The 20,412-nt window shown below is 33.8% G+C and overlaps 1 protein-coding gene and 1 pseudogene across 1 annotated transcript; both read left to right on the forward strand.

Annotated features, from left to right (window-relative positions):
• The first annotated feature begins 4,639 nt into the window (after positions 1 to 4,639).
• Positions 4,640 to 6,103, forward strand: LOC129873114 (uncharacterized). The gene is given in 4 exon segments (XM_055948131.1): positions 4,640 to 4,822; positions 5,338 to 5,510; positions 5,512 to 5,823; positions 6,037 to 6,103. Coding segments are annotated over 4 exon segments (735 nt in total).
• A 225-nt stretch (positions 6,104 to 6,328) lies between these two features.
• On the forward strand, positions 6,329 to 7,066 carry LOC129873120 (uncharacterized; annotated as a pseudogene).
• Positions 7,067 to 20,412: the final 13,346 nt, after the last annotated feature.

Genomic DNA, 20,412 nt, shown 5'->3' on the forward strand with positions numbered 1-20,412 from the left:
ACCTATTTGTGCAAGCCTCTCTTGTCCTGTTATTTCTCTCTCCTTCACTATCACCACTCTTTTCTCAAATGGAAAAACGGCAAAGGATAGAACCAACAAAAAAATTGGATCTTATAAACCCTAGAAACTAGACTAATTACATAATGAAGAGGGTGTTCGAGAAGTCCAAATACACTTATATTTTATTAATGGGAAATTTTCATATATGGCAAATATTTTAAGCCTAATTACTCCATATGGGTATAGTTTTCCCAATTACTTAGAATGACAAATTTATGTTTGCTATGATACATTTAAATTTGTATAAACTGAATTTTAAGTAAAAAATTATACAACATTTCTTTCCTTTTAAAATGAATGAAAAGGAGCTAAACATCAGTTACGTATATGGAATGAATCCCTAATTGTATGCAATTCGTATTTCAATAGAATTGTTTCCACGTTCTTTCTTCTTCTTCTTCTTCAGCAAACTCGCCATTGCAAAGGGGTTTTGAAGCTTGCGATAGTCAACAATTGCAATCTCAATCAGCGAATCATGTAAGTCATTCATGGTAAATAACATTAATTCACCATCTGATTTCGAAAATTATTTTTGTATATTAAATGAATTTGCGCCATGAATGTGCATGTATTGTTAATCAGATTTTAAATTAGATTGAATTTTCTGAATAATTAGAGAGTAAAAGCTTGTAACACCCCAAAAAATTATTTGCAAAGACTCGAACATTTCATCGCGTGTGTGTAGACTCAAATCGAAGGACTTGTAATTTCATATATGGGTTAGGATCATTTTCTAAGTATTTGAAGTGTGTTAGATGTGTTTAGGGATCATAAGGGACCTCTAACACCAAACCGAGTCCAAAGAATTCCAATCGATTAAGTTTTCGGATGAGTTCGTATAAGGGGTCGACTTTTAACGACCATATCTTTTGAAATATGATGATCTGGGTGGTCCATGACCTATTAAATTAAAGGTTTTCGAGTCTTCTTTCCAACGCCGCCAAGATTGTAATTTTTGGAGTTCTGAGTCAAAAGTTATGACTATCCTAAGACGAACTAGTACTGTAGGAATTTCAGGCCTGGGTTGTAACTGCAGGAAACCTGGGCTTGGCGCCGCAGTTGCGCGACTCGCCACTATAGCGCCAGGAACAGGCCTCAGTAGTTTGGTCTTTGGCGCAACACGCCACTATTAGATGTGCAGGGTTTTTAAGACCATTTTCCAAAACTCAGGAAATTTAGGCTTGGTGCTATAAGGGCGCGACGCTCCACTATAGCGCCAGGAACAAGTCTTAGTAGTTTGGTCCTTGGCGCGATGCGCCACTATCAGATGTGCAGGTTTTAAGCCTATTTTGACTTGGTGCTGCAGTGGCGCGGCACGCCACTATAGCGCTAGGAGAGTTTTTGCCCAGTTTTCCAGATTTGTTGAGGAAGGGCAAATTGGACTTTTCCCTAATTATATATACTCTAGCCTTGGACGATTTGGAGCATATTTTCAGTCTTTTGCCTCTCTCTAAAAACCCTAATATTCATCCCCTCTTCTCTTCCAAACATCTCCAACAAGAATTTGCCCTCAAAAGCTCAAGGATTCAAGCTTCCCATTGAAGACCCAACAACAAGGTTTCTTCAAAATCTACTCTAAGGAATGTAAGGCTAACCTAAAATATGGATTGAGTTCTTCCATATGCCCATAGATGTGTTGGATAGAAGTTGTGAAAGATTTGAACCTTCTATGAAGGTTTTTCTTGAAATTTCCTAAACTATAGAATATTACTAAAATGTGTTAAAGATATTCTTGAGTTGACTTTGTTGAGAGTATGGATTCATGTATTCATTCACATGAACCCAAGATGAGATTTCTTTTTGGTCATAATTTGTCTTGAGGATGAGATTGATGGTTTTTATGTATAATAAAAATAATATTTTTTTTCATAGTAAAATAAGGTATTCTTTTACATGAGTTTGATGAAATTGATTTTTTTTAGTTATATGAGAATTGGGATAGTTATGAATGTGAATGGCATAAAAAGAAATGAAACATTGGTAGAGCTAGAATGTCACTTTTGTTTCTATAAATGGAATATAGAATTAAATAGGGATTTTGGAGTAAGATGTTTGATGATGATAATTGATAATGATGTGATGATGATGTATGATGATGATGTGAATGATGATATTTGATGATGATGTGAATGAAGAGGTTATGTTGATGAGGATGTTGTGTGATGAAGTGGATTGGAGTCTAATGTAATTATGTGATTTGCATAATTTGATTTGATCGGAGTCTTATGAACACTTTAAAAATAAATGATCTTTTGAGAAGGAGTTTTAAATGAATGATTTGCGAACATTTTTGCATAAACTATTTATACACTATTTTGAGTTTAAAGAGTGATTATTTTCATCTTTGATTTAAAAAGAGTTTAAGCATAAATTTAGTTTGAAAGAGTCTCTTAAGTTCTCATTTTTGAACACGAGTATTTTGAGTATAAATGAGTTGAGCATTTTTGCTTTAAAATGTCAATTTTTGAGATTGAGTTGAGATTGTATCAATTTTAAAGAGAAGAGTTTGATGATTTGAGATGAGTCGATTTGAAAGAAGGTCCAATGAGGCCAGATTTGATTTGAGTTTTGAAAAGAGTCCAATGAGACTAAATGAGTTAATTTGAAAGAATCCAATGAGACTAAATGAGTATTTTGAGTATTTTACTCACTTGATAGATATGAGCATATTGAGTCTTGGGAGGAGTACCGAGCACCGAATTGGGTAAGAGTATAGTCCATACTCGAACCAATAAACTACGTCGCTAAACGTAGGAGAGGATTGAACCGTTAAAGTCGGATGCTTCCTAAATTATTGTCCTGACATGATAGGACTTGATTGGTTATGGATCCATGATTGTTGATTCGTTCTTACCCTAACAAGGTATGAACGGACGTGGAAACAACGTCGGCTTGTTGTACTATCACTCGCTCATATGGTGATAGTTGTCGGTTAGAGAAACTCTCAATTGAATGGATTGTGCTTGGTATGATTGGTTTGATTGTGATTGTAGACGATTGGGTTGAATTGAAAAATATTGCATAATTAAATTTGCATATTTATTGAGTTGAGTCCTTTGACTTTATGGTGAAGTTGATTGTATATGATTGAATTGGAGATTATATAATTGGATTATATTAGGTGATATGTGATGGATTGGATTAAATGATATGTGATCAGATGGTATACGATTGGATTTGATTGAATAGAATGATATGTGATTGGGTTGAATAGAGTGGTATGTGATTGGATGGGATCGAATTATAAATGATTTGATTGAACTGGATTATACATGATTGGATTGGATTGTATGGTATATGATTGGTCTTTGTCTAAATATATATTCTTACTTTAGACTTATGACACTTTGATTGAGTCTCTCTTACCTTTCTGAGTTGAGATATTTGAACCAACGTTACTCTTGCTTGAGGTATGTTTCATTCTGCCATATTACATACTCGTACATTTCATGTACTGACGTCCATTTAGACCTGCATCATTTCATGATGCAGAGATAGGTTTAAGAGATCATCAATAGGAGCACCATTGAGGATCTATACACACTCAGTATATTGGTGAGTCCTTCCCTACATTCGGAGGACACCGCTTATGTTATTCTTGCGTCGAGTTAGCCCTTTCCATTTTGATTTGAGGTATCCATGAACATGTCATTGGCACCAATTATATAGTAGTGATAGAGGCTTCATAGACTAGATAGTGATGGGTCGATTGAGTATTTTCTTTCCTTGAATTATTCTTGTCAAACTAATTTAAATGATAAAGATTAGAAATTGATTTGTTGGCTCATGAGCTTTCTTTCTTGAGTTAGAATCGTTGATTTGGATTGCCCACTAAATTATTTCTTTATTTTAAACTTTCCGCTGATTGATTGATATGAACGGATGTGTGATTGTACCAAGTGGTTCGCTTGGGGACCAGAAATGGTCTTCGAGTGTCGGCCACGTCTAGGGTACCCTCCCGGAGCGTGACAAAGCTATTGTTGATTTGTATAGAAACACGTACACGAGATCTATGTTTCAATTTTTACTGTAAATTGAAAAATTAATTTACCGAAATATGAAATCTTGTAGTTCATGTTAGTACGATTGTATATTGTATATTGTATATTAATATTACTTGTATAATTCTAGTTTTGTGCTATGATGGAGTTATGATTGTATATGTGGAGTAACATAAAGTTGTATAAACCTTCCTTAAGTGTATATGTATAAATGATCAAATTAATTTATTAAAAAAGTGTCAATATACAATTTTAATATATATTAGTATGAGTATATATAAAAACTATAGCTATGTAAAAATTGTATAAATATGGACTAAACATGAAGCACTTGAATATTTGTATAGTACTCATATGTGTATCAGAAAAGTTGTGTGATGTTTAATATATACATATACAATTAAGTTGTGTATTAATCAACTTTGTATACGTATACAGTTATATGGAATGTAGTTGAAATATAGTTGTTGTTTATGTTGGTTTGTATATAATATTAGATATTGTATATTCAGTGTCAATGTGTGATTTGTTGATTTGTATAATGTATTCTCTTTTATTGCACTTAACAATACACATAAATGGGTTCCTTAGCTATACTGGTAATGCATTCTAGTAAATGGGATGATGAAAATTGTTATGTTGATTATACTATTGAGGGGGTTGTTTTCAAAGAGAATGCATCATATTCAGAGTTGTATGATGTAATTGCAAATCAGCTTGAGGTTGATGTGACTAGCAAGAGACTGAAGATTGAGTACAAGGTAGAACAAAGCAATACACCTATGTAGATACACAACGACATGGGTGTGAGAGTGTATGTAATGCTCAAGAAGCATAGTAATGATTTTAACAAATATCTGATTTGTATAACTGAAATCAATGATATGATAGAGTCAACTTGTATAGAATTAGTTGACAATTTTAAGACAAATCAATTGGCAATTTTTGATTTGGTGGATACGCTTGGGGGTTTTGAAGCAACATGTTGTGGTTAGGTTATTTCAGATTCATGATTTAAGTATGTCGAAAAGGACCAAGTATATAGGGATGAAGCAACTATCAAATCTGTTATGGAGCAATATACAATTTCACACCGATTTTAGTATATAATTGAGAGGTCAAATGCGATCAGGTAATGTTTGAATTGAATAAGCACATATTGTGTTGTATTTGTATATATTTGAGTATAATATGTGTGGACTGATATATTGAATTGAATTTCACCTGTAGCTATACACTAAAATGCTTTTCTAATGTGTGTGAATGACAAATAAAGGCGTTAAATATTAACAAGTCTGGAATATTCAAAAGGAAGACCTTCAACAAGGAGCATACATGTCCTTTGAAGGACAAAGTGTATTCGCAGAAACAACTAACAAGTAATGTGATTGAAGGGATTATCAAACCTAAGCTGGTAGATCACAAATGAAAGTATATGGCTGCGGAGATTACATCTCGAAGTTAATGTTAATTACATGTGTGCTTGGAGGGCTAAAGAGAAGGCATTGATATCTTTGAGGGATATACCTGCAGGATCCTACAACAAGCTGTCTGCTTATTTGTATATGATGTCTATCACTTATCCAGGATGTCATATACAATTGAAGAAAACTATTAATGATCAATTCTTGTACGTGTTTGTTTCTTTGGGTACTTTTATACAAGGATTTAGACATTGCCGACATGTTGTTGTTGTGGATGAAAATTTTCTAAGAGGACCATATAATAGAACTTTTGTTGCAGCAAGTACTATAGATGGAGCAGGTATAGTGCATTTTATGTTGAATATCTATGTTTGTATATATAATTTTTTGTATATGTGTATATATGTGCTTACTGATATGTATATGAATTGATTTATAGGTCATATCTTTCCACTTGCGTATGGTGTGATTGATTCTAAAAATGATGCAGCTTGGACGTGGTTCTTTGATTAACTAAAAGAGGCGTATGGGGATCATAATAATATGTGTGTTGTGTCTGATAGAAATGAGATCATTATAAAAGTTGTCATGAGAGTGTCTTTTGATGTGCCTCATTAAGCTTGCATATGGAATTTGTGGGGTAATGTGCAAAAATAATACAGAAAGTCACATGAAAAGCTGACTGCTATATTCTACAAACTGGCAAAGACGTGCAAAAAAATTGAATTTCATAGTCTAATGGAGATTGTGGAGAAGGTAGATGTAAGAGTGAAAGAATACTTAGAGTTGGCTGGATATGAAAATTGGGCTAGGTGTTATGCAAAAGTTCATCGAGGATGGGCTATGACATCGAATATTGCAGAGAGTATAAATGCTACACTAGTATCAGCTAGAGAGTTGTCAATATTTGATTTTTGGAGCAGGTTAGACTTATGTTTGGAAGATGGAACCATGATTATAAAATGGAAGCCACCGGGACTTTAACGCCATTGATTGTAAAGTATCAGGATATACTCATAAAGAATGAAGCTATGTGCACAAGAATGATAGTATGTATTTTTTTGTATATTATTCTTCAAATATATATTAAAACTGTATATACAGATCTTTATTTTATTATTTTTTAATGCAATAATAGGTTGTACCATCGACTGAATACGTGCACAATGTAAATGACGATGGCAGAAATTTTGTAGTGTGTCTTCAGGAAAAAACATGGTCTTATGGTAGGTTCCAGTATGAAGAAATACCATGTGAACATGCTTGAGCCGTATTGAAATCGAAAAATCTAACAGCAAATGAATATTGCTCTGATTTATACAAACTAGAAACTGTCCTAAAGATTTATGAGATGCCAATATATCCCTTACTAGATATTAAAGAGTGGATGGTCTGGAATACATCTTAGATGATGTAGTTCTGCCTCCACCTTTCAAGAGACGACCTGGCAGGCCGAGGAAGAAGACTCGCGCAAAGGGTTCAAGAGAGTTGTTTGGGAGTGTATGGAAGAATACGTGTAGTACATGTGGAGTTGCATGTTATAATAGGCGTTCATGTAGAAATAAGCCTCGAGATAGTTGACAAGTGATAGATTGGTTTTATAATTTGAACTTCTTTTGAATTGAAAATGCTATGCATTTGTATTTTGAATAGTTCTCTTGGAATAAATTGTTTGATACATTACGAATTTATGAATTCTTTGAATAGCTAAACAGTAATAATGCTTAACGTTTAAATGTTGTTTTTCTGTTAAGATGTTTAATTAAGAATAAATGTATAAATCTAATTTGAAATTTGGATTAGCTATGTTTGTATAAGTATATAGGTTAAACCAAAAATGTATAAATGAATATGATAATGTTGTTGACGAAGTTCGTTTGTAGATTTATACAGAATATAAATGTATATACATATATAATTGTATAAGAAGTCAAAATTGATTATACAAATTATTTTATGATGCATTCTATTTATAGGTTTAATTCATTCAGTAATATTCCATATAAATATGTAGAACTTAATATTTTATACACTTGTTTGTTATAACTGTCTAATATGTATAAATATATATAGTATATTTGTCATTGCATATAATTGAATCATTTATTTTTTGTATATGTATAAGTTTTTATACTCATATTTTTTGTATAAGTTCTTTGTTTGCCTGGTTGTTTCCAAATTTTTTAATGATAAGTTTGGTCAAAAGTTGATTCGAGACATAGTGTCTTTATATAATTATACAACATATTTTGAATAGAAATAAAAACATAATTAAATTTAAAGAAGACGTGAATTGCTTACGACCACAAAAAATATTAGATGATTCAAAATATTACCAACGTATTTAATAGCGATAAAAGTATATTTTCAAGCAATGTATGCAAAAATACAAAAGCGCATAAAAGCATACGTACATTTAGTAACTGAAATGGAAACTTAAACTGTACTGAATTGTGATTCTTTCACCAATATCACAATCAGTCCTACTCCTATCAGGTTTCGGGGGTGCTTCACTATCACTAATTTCTTCACATTCAATCTTCTACATTCCATAATACAATTGCAGTTGCGCGTATTCCATACGTGTCAACTCTAGATCAAATGAATCTGGGATCCCATTGCCAGAACTGAGATGTAATGCATAAGCTGCCATATATAGTCCACAATCCCTAAAAATTATAAATTTACAATGAGTTACAATATTTCGTAAAATAGTATAAAAGAGGAAAAACTGAATATGCATAAGAGATTCCTTCAGTTAGCTGTGGTATACCGTTGATATAAATAATGTCAAATAAATCAAAAATAGAGTGCGCGTTATACTTTGGGTGAGAGGCCACATCCAACCCTTTCTTTGTATAAAAATCAGACATAGATAGATACATGGGAATGAGCTATGCATATTTCTTGACCTCGTTGTCAATATACAAATGGTGCAGCGCATTACTGATTGAATCATACACCATTATAAAATGTTCATCTAAAGAAACAACAATCAAGACCCAATGAAACCTCTCCTTCACATTGACTGGATGAAAATGTTATCCACTCAATGCCATGGTACAGTATAGTGCATCCTGTATCCTTTTATATACTCGAGGATGGCCTCTTCTGAACTCGCCTTAGAAGCTACATTTTCAGCATTATTATATGCTTTCGAGATGCAACTTATTAAGTTATTAAAATTGCAATCAACTGTGTTGAACTTATAGGCTGAGCTATTGGAATATTTTTCTTTTTTCCTCAGATAGTAAAAGAGCACATCTATGTGCTGAAAGATAATAATGTTAAAAGTAATAAACTAATAGTATGTCAGTCATACAAACTTATAAACTAAAAGTATATTAAAAATAATGAATAGAAAATCATACCGAGTCATCTAGCAACTGTCCTACATTAGCAAGTTTGTAGAACCAATTCTTGTTGTCAATTTTAATAACTCCATAATCAAAGAACTGTTTTAACGCTGCTTTATGCTTTTTGTATCTGTCCTCATTGTTCTTCCTGTACAGTAAGACAAAAAATTAACTCAGAGGTGTAAATTATACATTTTTTGGTGTGTACATAAAGTATTCATACTTTTTGTATCTAATTCTTACTTGGTATGATGCCTAACCAATAAACCTTCCCTTAACTATTTCCAGAACTTGACAAAGGTAGATTGTCCTCATCTTCTGGCAAAGCAATGAATGGATGTTTCAAAGAAAAAATTGAAGGAGACTTTGAAGAACACCCTGAAATGTATACATAGTGCATTTCAGTGTTAACACAATGTATAAAATTTGTTGTTGAAAAAATTGGTTTATACCTGTATCTGATCCAAATGAAGTAATGTATGGAGATGTGTTATATGGACCTAGGTGCCTAATTCCTTGAATTTGTAAAGGTGTATGGCCGTCTACTATGGATTGTTCTTGAAGTACAATGCTCATTTCTGGATTAAGGCTTGGGAGAAATTGATCAGCCAACAAATATTAGGATTTGGGTACGTTTGCATTGGGCATTAAAAGTGAAAGTGGTATAGGATATACAACAGACTCCTCGGCCGATGAAGATGACATAGTTGTTTCTTTAAGACAATCACCTAGATTTGGGTCTTCTTTTGTATCAGACGTTTGAGGCTCAGTTGGGGCTGACAGTGTTGTTTCTTTGGGACAATCACCCGGAAATGGATCTTTGTCACCATAGATAGATGTGACAATGATTGTGGGGTGTTCATTTTCAACAATAGTCGACACGTTCTGAAGAAGGTACACAAGAACATCTTGAGAAATCAAATAAAAACTAATAACTAATAAACTTTTAAATATAAAATGTTGGGTGCTTGTTCACATCTGTTTGATCATCGACAAGTTTTGGCTGCTCATGAGAAACCTTATTCAAATTTTGAGAAACAACCTTATAAAAACAAAACAATAGGTAATGTGTATACAAATCCAACTTATACAGATTTTAAAGATAATTGAAATTGTAGTACTAATATATAATCATACCTCTGAAATTATCTTATCGAGCAAAAGATCATCCAAGTTGGAATCCTTTAATGAATAAAAGTGAACAAAAGTGAAATAACAAATGTATATGTATATGTACAATTTAATCATGTATAAATGTGGATTTGAAACATTGTATATTATTAATTAACATTGAAACTTGTATAAAATGTGAAATTGTATAAACTGTATATATAGCTATACAATTAAGAAAGATGAAGAATAATACAATAAAATGTATAAGTATAAAACTGTGATCTAAATTAACAACATATAAATATATACATACAGTTGGAGTTTTACTGGCGTCTAATTGTTCAACCATGGACTGTGGCTCCTCATTTGTTTCATTATGCAAATTTAGACAAACAACCTTTTAAAAAAGGTTAAAATAACATGTATACAAATCCAACTTATAGATAATGTATAAATTAAATTAAATAATATATCACTATTCAAACCTCTGAGATATGATCAAGCAACAAATCCTCATTATTGAAATCCTTATATATAGATGCAAATAAAGAAAATCAAGATGACAAGTCAATATGTATATCTGCAATTATTTATACAAATGTTGAAATGTATAAACAAACTGTGGATTATACAATCATAAAATATTAGGCATGAGCCATGTATGTATAACACTATATACAAACATTTTGTATAAATAGTATATATAATAAGTAAAAAAAACTTTATTTGTGGGAGATTTATGTTACTTGATTGTACTGAGTGCTTTATTCCGAGATCGGATGGAGGATCAAAAAGAGGAGGTTGGTGTGGCTATTGGATGGTGAATGTGTTGGAACTTTTTGCTCAGCTACTTGTTCATTAGGATCTGTGTTCTTCTTGTTTATGGCCTCCATCACGACTGTAAAGTTTTCTTGTATCAACTTTCGCAGACCTTTGAACTCCTTCTTTACTTATATTAAGATGATAGAGTAAAAATAAAAATTAACTATGATTTATAAGAATTATATATATATATATATAAAATAATCTAACCAATTTTTCGAACGACTCAAATTCATCGTGAGATATTCTTAAATCAAACGACCTGCTAGATTATGATTTTTTAGTAGGGTCATCTATCTTTTTCCGCTGCACACATTAGTTTATTACTTGTTTATCAACGGATTGATGAGAGCGTTTACCCCGCTTCTTTGAAGGTGAAGGATTGACAGTAGGTGGAATAGTTTGATGTTTGGACACTTGTTTTATTCTTATATTCTGAACAGGTGCAACAACAGAATACCTTGACTTCTTCAGTGTGGGTATTGCAAGACAACCAACTTTCTCTTTGGCTTTTATCTTTCTTAAATCTGGAGAATCTTCAAAATCATCCTCGGGGTCAACGGGGTTACCAGGCACACCTACATCAACATGAAACTCTAACACAATGTACTCAAGCGACAATTGGAGGATTTGAATTTCCATAGGAGAAGGACTTATATTGTGGAAAGTGATCTGCAAAAGTAAATTAAACTCATTATACAGTGTTACTCTGAATTATACAACCCCAATAGTATACAATTATAACATTAGTATAACTAACTGTATTGTGCATACAAAAACCTATTTAATTGTATAATTATAAAAAATGAGTCAAATTTGTATAAGATATTTAAATAGTACATACACAATTTAAATATTTGATTTAATTTTAAAATCTGAAAAGACTTATCGGATTATCTTCATCACGTAACATTCCTTTCAAGAAGTAATCTAGGCGAGGCTTGTCTTTTCCCATCTTCCAGATGAGAATTCTCGAAATGTGGTTATAAACCTTGACAGCAATTGTTGGGTCAACTTTAGAACAACATTCATAAAACCATACTTGCATGGCAAGTGAGAAACCATGTATTCTGTAATACTTCCCTTCTGGTGGCATCTTCTTATGCAGGTTTTTGGCTAGTTCATCAATTGCTCTATTACTCTATGGGTAGTCCATATATCTACCAGACTCAACCAAATCAAAATCCATCCTGTCTATTATTGAACAAGTAGGCTCCGTAGATAGAATGAAAGTATGAATGTAGTACAATAATGCAAACTTCAACGCATCATCATCGTTATCACCCCATACCTTGCCAATAAAACTATCAATAAGATCTTGTTTACCGATAGAATTTATACCTTCAAAGTACTGGCTAAGAATTTTTTTTGGTACAACAGTGTCAAAAAAAAAACTTGACACATCCTCATCACACTTGAGACCATAAATAATTGAAAAATTCCTATGGTTAAGCATAGTCTAGTGTCATTTGCATAGATGAGGATACCATATGTTGAACTACCTTCCAATTCATGCAACATAAAGCACCTAAATAATTGTGCTTGAACATGACATCTTTTCATGGTAGTCAACTGAGCAAAAGATGTAGTACCACAAAAAAGCTTCAACTGAGACTCCGACAAATACTCCGCTAAATGATTCATAATGTCAATGTTTGGATAACATTGCATGTGTGGAGTGTGCTTGGGGTTTTTACTGAGAATGAATTTAACAACCTACCAAAAATAAATGAGCTTAATAAAATTGACTTGTAAAGAACATACAAAAAGGATTGAAACTACTACTAACTACAAATTAATATATTGTATATATCTTTTAGATGTCATGTTCTGCACTTAAATACAAATCTTCATATAATGTGGAATATCAACTCTTATACACAAATGCTCATGTAATGTATAATTGATTGTATATGTATAAATAAATTTTATAACTATATATATGTCATCATATACTATTGTTATTAATGTATAATAATAAACTTACCTGACATGTATCAAAACAGGTATATTGTATATATCTTTTAGATGTCATGTTCTGCACTTAAATACAAATCTTCATATAATGTGGAATATCAACTCATAATAAACTACTAACTACAAATTAATATATTGTATATATCTTTTAGATGTCATGTTCTGCACTTAAATACAAATCTTCATATAATGTGGAATATCAACTCTTATACACAAATGCTCATGTAATGTATAATTGATTGTATATGTATAAATAAATTTTATAACTATATATATGTCATCCTATACTATTGTTATTAATGTATAATAATAAACTTACCTGACATGTATCAAAACAGGTTGAATTGTATAAAAATAAATAATTAATGTATATAGCTTCTTTTATGCAACTACGATTTAGCCAAAATTAGACTTATACAATATATAAGAATTAATATGTTTTGGCATGCCAAATTGTTTGTATACAATTAAATGAAACAGATAACACTTATGCATGTTAGTTTACACCCAAATATATAAAAATATAGATTATACAATTAGGTTTATACACAATACTTGAGGTCTTTCAGTTTCACTATTATCAATTAAAGCTTCATCAACATCCTCTCCTCTAATTGATTCATTATTAGTAGTATCAATTTCTTTTGTTTTCCTCTTTTTTTAGACCCTAAATCTACTAAGCCCTTTTTATTTTGACTCAACTGATTTTGCAGCTTTTTCTATTGCTTGTTGTGTGATTTGTTGAAATTTTAGTGGGTCGTTTCTAAGCTTGGACCTGATCTCATGGTCTTTAATAGATTTAACATTGTCGATCTCTTTACTTCTTGCAATTGATCCTGTATTTTCTCCCAATAATTGTGTTAGGCCAATAGAAAATGATGAAAATTTTTGAGGGGAATAGGCATGCAATGGTATACCTCGTGTGACTCTCATAGATAGAGTCTAGTCATCTAATCGACTAGAAAAAAAATAAACAATCAAAACCAAAACACCTAACACTTTGAACCTCCATATCCCCTCTATCCCTTTGCTGGAGTTACTCTCAAATAGGGATATTTTAGCTTATCACTGTTAATGATCTTTCTTCCTGCTACTCCCAAACTGCTGAAATTTTGATAGTTTCACCCTCCTTTAAGCAATATTTTCCAAGTAGTCTGCTAGTTGATTTCCTTCACTGAGAATGTGCTGAAATGTATGTTATTTGTCCTGTAATGTTGGCTTGATTTCTATCGCCATCTCTGTGATTATCCAGGGACATGACCATTTTTCTTCTAGAATCTTGTACAATAGTATAGAGTCTGTTTGAATGATTATATTATTGTGATATTCCTTCATTCTATGTTTACATGCTTCTAGAATCGCCTTCTCCTCTGCTACAGTATTAGTGGTGTTTTCAATAGTAGCTCCCTCTATATACAGTAAATCCCCTTTTTCATTCCTCAAACAAAAGGCATAGGAGCTTTCCCCTGGAAACCTCATCTGTATTGTATTTTAGCCAGCCTACTGGTGGGAAATTCCATAATACTCTTGTTAGCCAGTCCTTCAATGTTAAAACCTGCAAAAAAGCAAAAATAGGACCAAGTCCTGCTAGCTAAAAAAGATCTCAGGAACACATGAGCAAGTGTCTCCTAAGTAAGGTTTTCACAACACCAGCACCTAGATGGACCTTCCAATCCCCATCTTCTCACTCTGTCATCTACAAGTAGTTTGAATTTTTATAATCTCCACATTGTCAATGCCACTTTAAAAGGGATGGCTTTTGTCCATATCCACTTGTAAATTTTGTTTTCTCCTTATTTATGCATTATATACTGCCAAGCTAATTTCATAGAAAAGGTTCCTTTATTTTCCATCATCCATAGTGGCTTATTTCACTCAATCATTTGTCCAGGAGGTTGAATATTATGACTGGTATACTCTACTAGCTCCTGTGGCAGTATATCATTCAAACCTTCTATGTTCCATTTTTCCCTCTTTACTAATTCATCAACTCTTTTGTAATTATCTTCCCATTCATAGTCTTCTCCTGTAATGGTGTACAAGTTTCCCATTCCCGTCCAAGATTATGCCACACTGATGCTGATCCATTTCTTAGTAGCCAAAAGATTTGATGCTTAATATGATCTCTGGCATGTAGCATTTTCTTCCACACTTGTGATCCTCCTTTTCGTATTTTCCACACCACTTTATTTGCATGATCTTTTCGATAATACTTATTCCTCATATACTCACTCCATAGTGATGGCTTTGTTCGAAAATCCCATCATAGTTTATAAAATAGGGCCATTGACATATCTTACATTAGTCTGAATCCTAGTCCACCTTCCTTCTCTGGTAAGCATAAATTGCTCCACTTTGCCCAATGTCTTCCTCTCCCTCCAATACAACTGCTCTAAAAAATTATGCCATTATTTTTTGAGCTTGATTTAGTACATTCATAGGAGGATTCATCATTGACAGGAAATAAATGAGAGTGCTTTGGAGCACATGTTTTATTAGAATAGCTATTCCTCCATAGGATAGTAATTTTCCTTTCTGCTTCCTTTTATATAACATAGGGCATCCCAATTAAGTGAAAGGGAATTCCTTTCTTAGGATTTCAGCTGCTACCTCAGCTATCACTGCTTCTCCTCCAGCTACAGAATGATGCATATAAATAGCACTCTTTTCCTTGTTTATTTTCTGCCCAAAAGTATCTTCATATCTCTTCAAAGTATCTATAATCATCTGCATTGTTCTCACTTCTACCTTGCACATTATAATCATATCATCTGCAAATGCTAAATGATTCATTTTGAGACCACCTCTTGGCATTCCAAACCTCGTAAAGTCCTTCTTCTCCATAAGAGCATTTAGGGATCTAGACATAACTTTAACTGCCAATATAAATAGTGTAGGTGAGAGAGGATCACCCTGTTTAAGTCCTCTAGATGATTTAAAAAATCCCTTTGGTTGTCCATTTAGTAGAATCGAGTACCAGTTGTTACTGATTAATCTGAACACATATCAATAACCCTTTCCCCAAACCTATTTTTCTTAATACCTTAGTCATGAATATCCATTCTACCCTGTCATAAGCTTTCATCATATCCAGTTTTATAACTAGATTTGGTGGCTTTCCTCTTTTTCTGATTTCAACAATGATTTCTTGCACTAATAGCACATTCTTTGCTATACTCCTTCCTTGCACAAATTCTGCTTATTTCGGAGATTAATCTTAGGTAACAGTGCCTTAAGTCGTTCATGAATAATTTTTGAAAAAATTTTATTCACGAAATTACTTAAAGAGATAGGTCTAAGATCTAAGAAAGTATTCACATTAACTTTCTTAGGAATGAGCACTAAATTCGGGTGGGTTATAAACTTCGACAGCTTTGCCCCTCCAAAAAAAGCCCTGATCATAATGTAAATGTCCTCTCTAGTGATGTTCCATGTGTTGCTGATAGAAAGTTTCTGTCATTCCATCCGGCCCTCCTGCATTATCCTTATTTAGTCTCATGACTGCCTTTTTGACTTCGTCTACTGAAGGCATTCCCTGAAGTTGCTTTTTTTCTTCCTCACTAATCACGACTGGTAGTTCATTCAGCATTTCAAATTCATCCCTATCTGCTTGTTTTGTAAACTTTTTTATGTAGAACTCTTCAGCTTTCTAGATTTTGTTCACTCTAAGTCTGTTCCTTCTCCCCTTAACTATTGTATGGAAGAACTTTGTCTTTCTCTCCCCTTCTTTGAACCATTCCATCCCTGCTTTCTGTTTCCATAATTTCTCTTCCCTAGAAAGTTATTTTTTAAGCTCTGCTTGAGTTTTGTGAAGCTTTTCCTTGTTGGATTCTGATAAGTCTATCTCAAATTGAGTTTCCTAAACTTTAATGACTTCCTCCAAAGTGATTGTCTCTTGAAATATATTCCCATAAGTATCTTTACTCCATTTGGCCAAAGCTTTCTTTAATATTTTTAGCTTATGATGGAATAAGATAAAAAGATCTCCTTCAAAATCTGCTTTCCAGTGTTGCTTTACCACCTCCTTAAGAGGAACTTTCTCTTAAACAGAAATTAAGAAATTTAAACGGTCTCACTACTATCTCCTCAGTTGTTTTGAAGATAATTAGAAAAGGTGTATGATTTGATCTGTTTCTCACTAAGTGTTCCACCTCCAGTATTGGAAAGAGATCTTGTAATTTGTCATTGCCCATCACCCTATCTAGCCTTTTAAAAATGCACTCTACATCTGTTCTACCATTCTACCAAGTATATTTACCTTCTTTAAATCCCTTATCCTCCAGATTATACACATTAATACAATGATTGAAATCTCTGACTTTCCTTTTGAAAACTGGTAGACCCCCGAGCTTCTCCTCTTCATTGCTTATTACATTAAAATCTCTCCTTATCAGCCAAGGGGCATTGATACTATCCGCCAACTCCTCCAGGGATTCCCATAGCCTTTGTTTTTCACCTTGTGTACATTTAGCATATACAATTGATACCACCACTTCTGTGCCCAACCCTTGATTCTGAAGTTTGAGTGTTAGCATCTGTTTATCATCTCCTTCTATAGAGTATTCTAGTGCTTCATCAATGAATGCCCAAATTTCTCCATTCACATTTGCCACTGCATATTTCACCCCTAGCTTCTTTCTGAAAACCTCTAGTTCTTGCTTCTCCTTAAATGGTTCTGAAATCCCCACAAATTAAAATTGATTTCTTTTAGGAAGATTAATAAGGCTAGAAACGCCTTTTGAGTGTTTACTGATCTAATATTCCAAATTAGAGCTCTCATTGATATTTAGTATTTTTGATAATCGTTCTCTTAGACCTTGAAGAAGATTGTGCGGCATTGAGTTCTCCTCTCCCTTTCTTCTTTGGCTTGGTATGTGATCTTTTTAGCCTGCTTATCTATTTAGGGGATAAATGCCCTTTTATAGCTACCTTCTCTATATTTTGTGTCATATCTTCCTTTTTATTATTCAACCCTGTTAATTCAATACATCCCTCCTAATTATCCTTTTGGATTGCTAGGGGCATTACTTCCTCATTACTTGGATCATAAATGACCATGGTTCCAGCCTTTTCCTCTTCGTCATAGTTTTGTCCATCTTTTACATTTTTTTCTTCTTGCAATTGTCTCCTTGTCATTTTGGTTTTCTGGTTGTGTCTTAGTTTGCCTTGTATCAGAATCACCTTCCTCTTGTTCCTTTATAATTATCACATGTTGCCCCTCTTCTTGTCTCCAAAATTTCTTGTCACCTATTCTGTCGTGCTTCCATCAAATTTATTTGTATTATCAGTTTTGTCATGTTGTTCTTCCTCTTCTCTTAGTGCAGCAAAAGAATTATCATCTTGTACGTCCTTCCTCCCTTCTATATGCCCATATTTATCCCTCTTATATTTGTTCCTCCCCCAAACCATCCACTCATGTTTGTTGTGTTTTGTCCCCACAATCTTTCCACTCATCAATGTTCTTCTTTCTTCCCCTTTCACTCCTTGCTTATTTTTGAGTTCTTTTTCCTCCTGATTCTGCTCTTCTTCAATCCTTGAATCATACAGTTCTGGATGGATTGCCCAACATTTATGTTCGTCATGTCCTTGTAAGCAACATTCCTTATAGTATTTGGGCATGTAGTCAGATTGCACTATGATCCACTTAAACTTTATAACCCCTGTCACATCATCTTCTTCCATTATTCTAACCCTTTGTGGCAACTTTGTAGTCAAATCTACCTCTATTTTGACTTTAACACAACTAGGTATCGTTTGATTCCTTGTTGCCATATCTACTGTTAGTGGCTTACCTATTGCTGCAGCTATAGAGAAAATTATCTCCTTCGCAAAAAAGTTAGGTGGAAGATCCAGAAAGGATATCCATGCTACTCCTATCGTTGTTTCAACATCTGGTTCAAACCAAGGGTCCCATTTTAGTGTTCTCATCTGCCAATAATTCTATCTCGCTTTCACATAGAAGGCTGATGTTGAAAGCAGATGCACATAATCCTCTAAACTTGTGAGTTTGATTAAGATATGTCTTGTATCCAAAACGTCAATCGTGCTCTCACTTCTAATTCCACATTGACTCGGTATTGTTCGCCTCAACTCTATTATGTCAGGTTTACCATACGAGAATTTGCCAATAATGGCGAATTATAGATTTTCCTGAATGATAAGAGATTTGACTTCCAATGTTTTCCAATTGATATTCGGTTCTCCATGAATCATTACTACAGGCTTGGGGGGAACACTAATCTGTGGTGTGGTGGTCATTTTTGGTTTAAGAATATTGGAAAACTGGCATTATTTGACTTTTTAGGTTTAGTATTTTGTGGATCTGGATTGCTTTTCAAAGGTAAGGGTGAAAATTCCTTCGGTGGGGTAGTACCACCGGCGGTGGCTACGGCCACGACGGTCTAATCAGCAAGGCTAAATAGCTTATAACTCCTCTGTCATGCCCCGGGAGGGTACCCTAGACGTGAACGGCACTTGAAAGCCATTTCTGACTGTCAAGAGAACCACCTAACTCAATCATTCCATCATTCAGTCATATACGCTCAAATGAAGGCTCAATTATAACATGTTATTTACAATATGGGGGCCGAAGGCCAAACATGTTTAACTCAACAAAATAAGTATAATAGGACTCCTCAAAATAACAGTTCAACCTCCCCACACTTTAGTCTATGAAGCCTCTATCAAATTCTAGGAGGTGCCAATGACAAGCCCATGGCTACCAAGAAATCAGAGTAAAGGAAACTACAACAAAACTATACAATAAAGTTCAATATCCTCCGGAAACTAGGAGGACTCACCAACTAGCTGGGAGTGTATGTGGATCTTCAACAGAGTGCCGGTTGATGATCTCTAGTACCTGTCTCTGCATCATGAAATGATGCAGGACAAATGGCATCAGTACATGGAATGTACGAGTATGTAAAATGGCCGGATGAAACAAACATCAAGGAAACATCAACATCAACTCAGGGTCTCAACTTATACATACATGACAACTCACTCAAGTGTCCTAAGTCTAACAAGAATAGTTTAGACGGGACTAACTCATAAGCCACTCAACTCAACTGACTCGGAGCACTATCAAGACCTAAATGGGAGTTTCTCTTATCCGACAACCATCACCTATAAGCCAGTGATAGTACAACAATCAAACGTTGTTGCCACATCCATCCATACCTTGCCAGGGCATTAACACCTCCCTAATCATGGATACCATCAATTAGTCAAGTCCTATCATTTCAGGACAAATAAATGGGAAACATCTGACTTTAACGGTTCGATCCCATGGGAAGCATCCGACTTTAACGGTTCCATCGCTACCTACGTTGGCGGCATAGATCCTGGTTCGAGTACGGACTATACTCTTGCCTGCCTCGGTGCTCGATACTCCTCCCATGACTCTATGCTTATAAGACTCCCTCCAATTATCTCAAACAAGCCCTCACGGCTAGTTTCAAGTGAGAAATTGCCAACTCATCAACTCTATTCTCATTTCAACTCAATTAAGTCATAATGGCAAGTTCCATTTAGGACCTCATCCACTCGTCAATTCTATCGTCCAATTAACTTAATCAAGCCTCATTTAGGTAAGCATTTATGATATCTCCTCAAGACTCATCACAACTCTATGACTTTAGCTCAACAACACAAGTAGAA

The sequence above is a fragment of the Solanum dulcamara genome, chromosome 2 (genome assembly GCF_947179165.1).
Source record: "Solanum dulcamara chromosome 2, daSolDulc1.2, whole genome shotgun sequence".
Taxonomy (NCBI): Eukaryota; Viridiplantae; Streptophyta; class Magnoliopsida; order Solanales; family Solanaceae; genus Solanum; species Solanum dulcamara.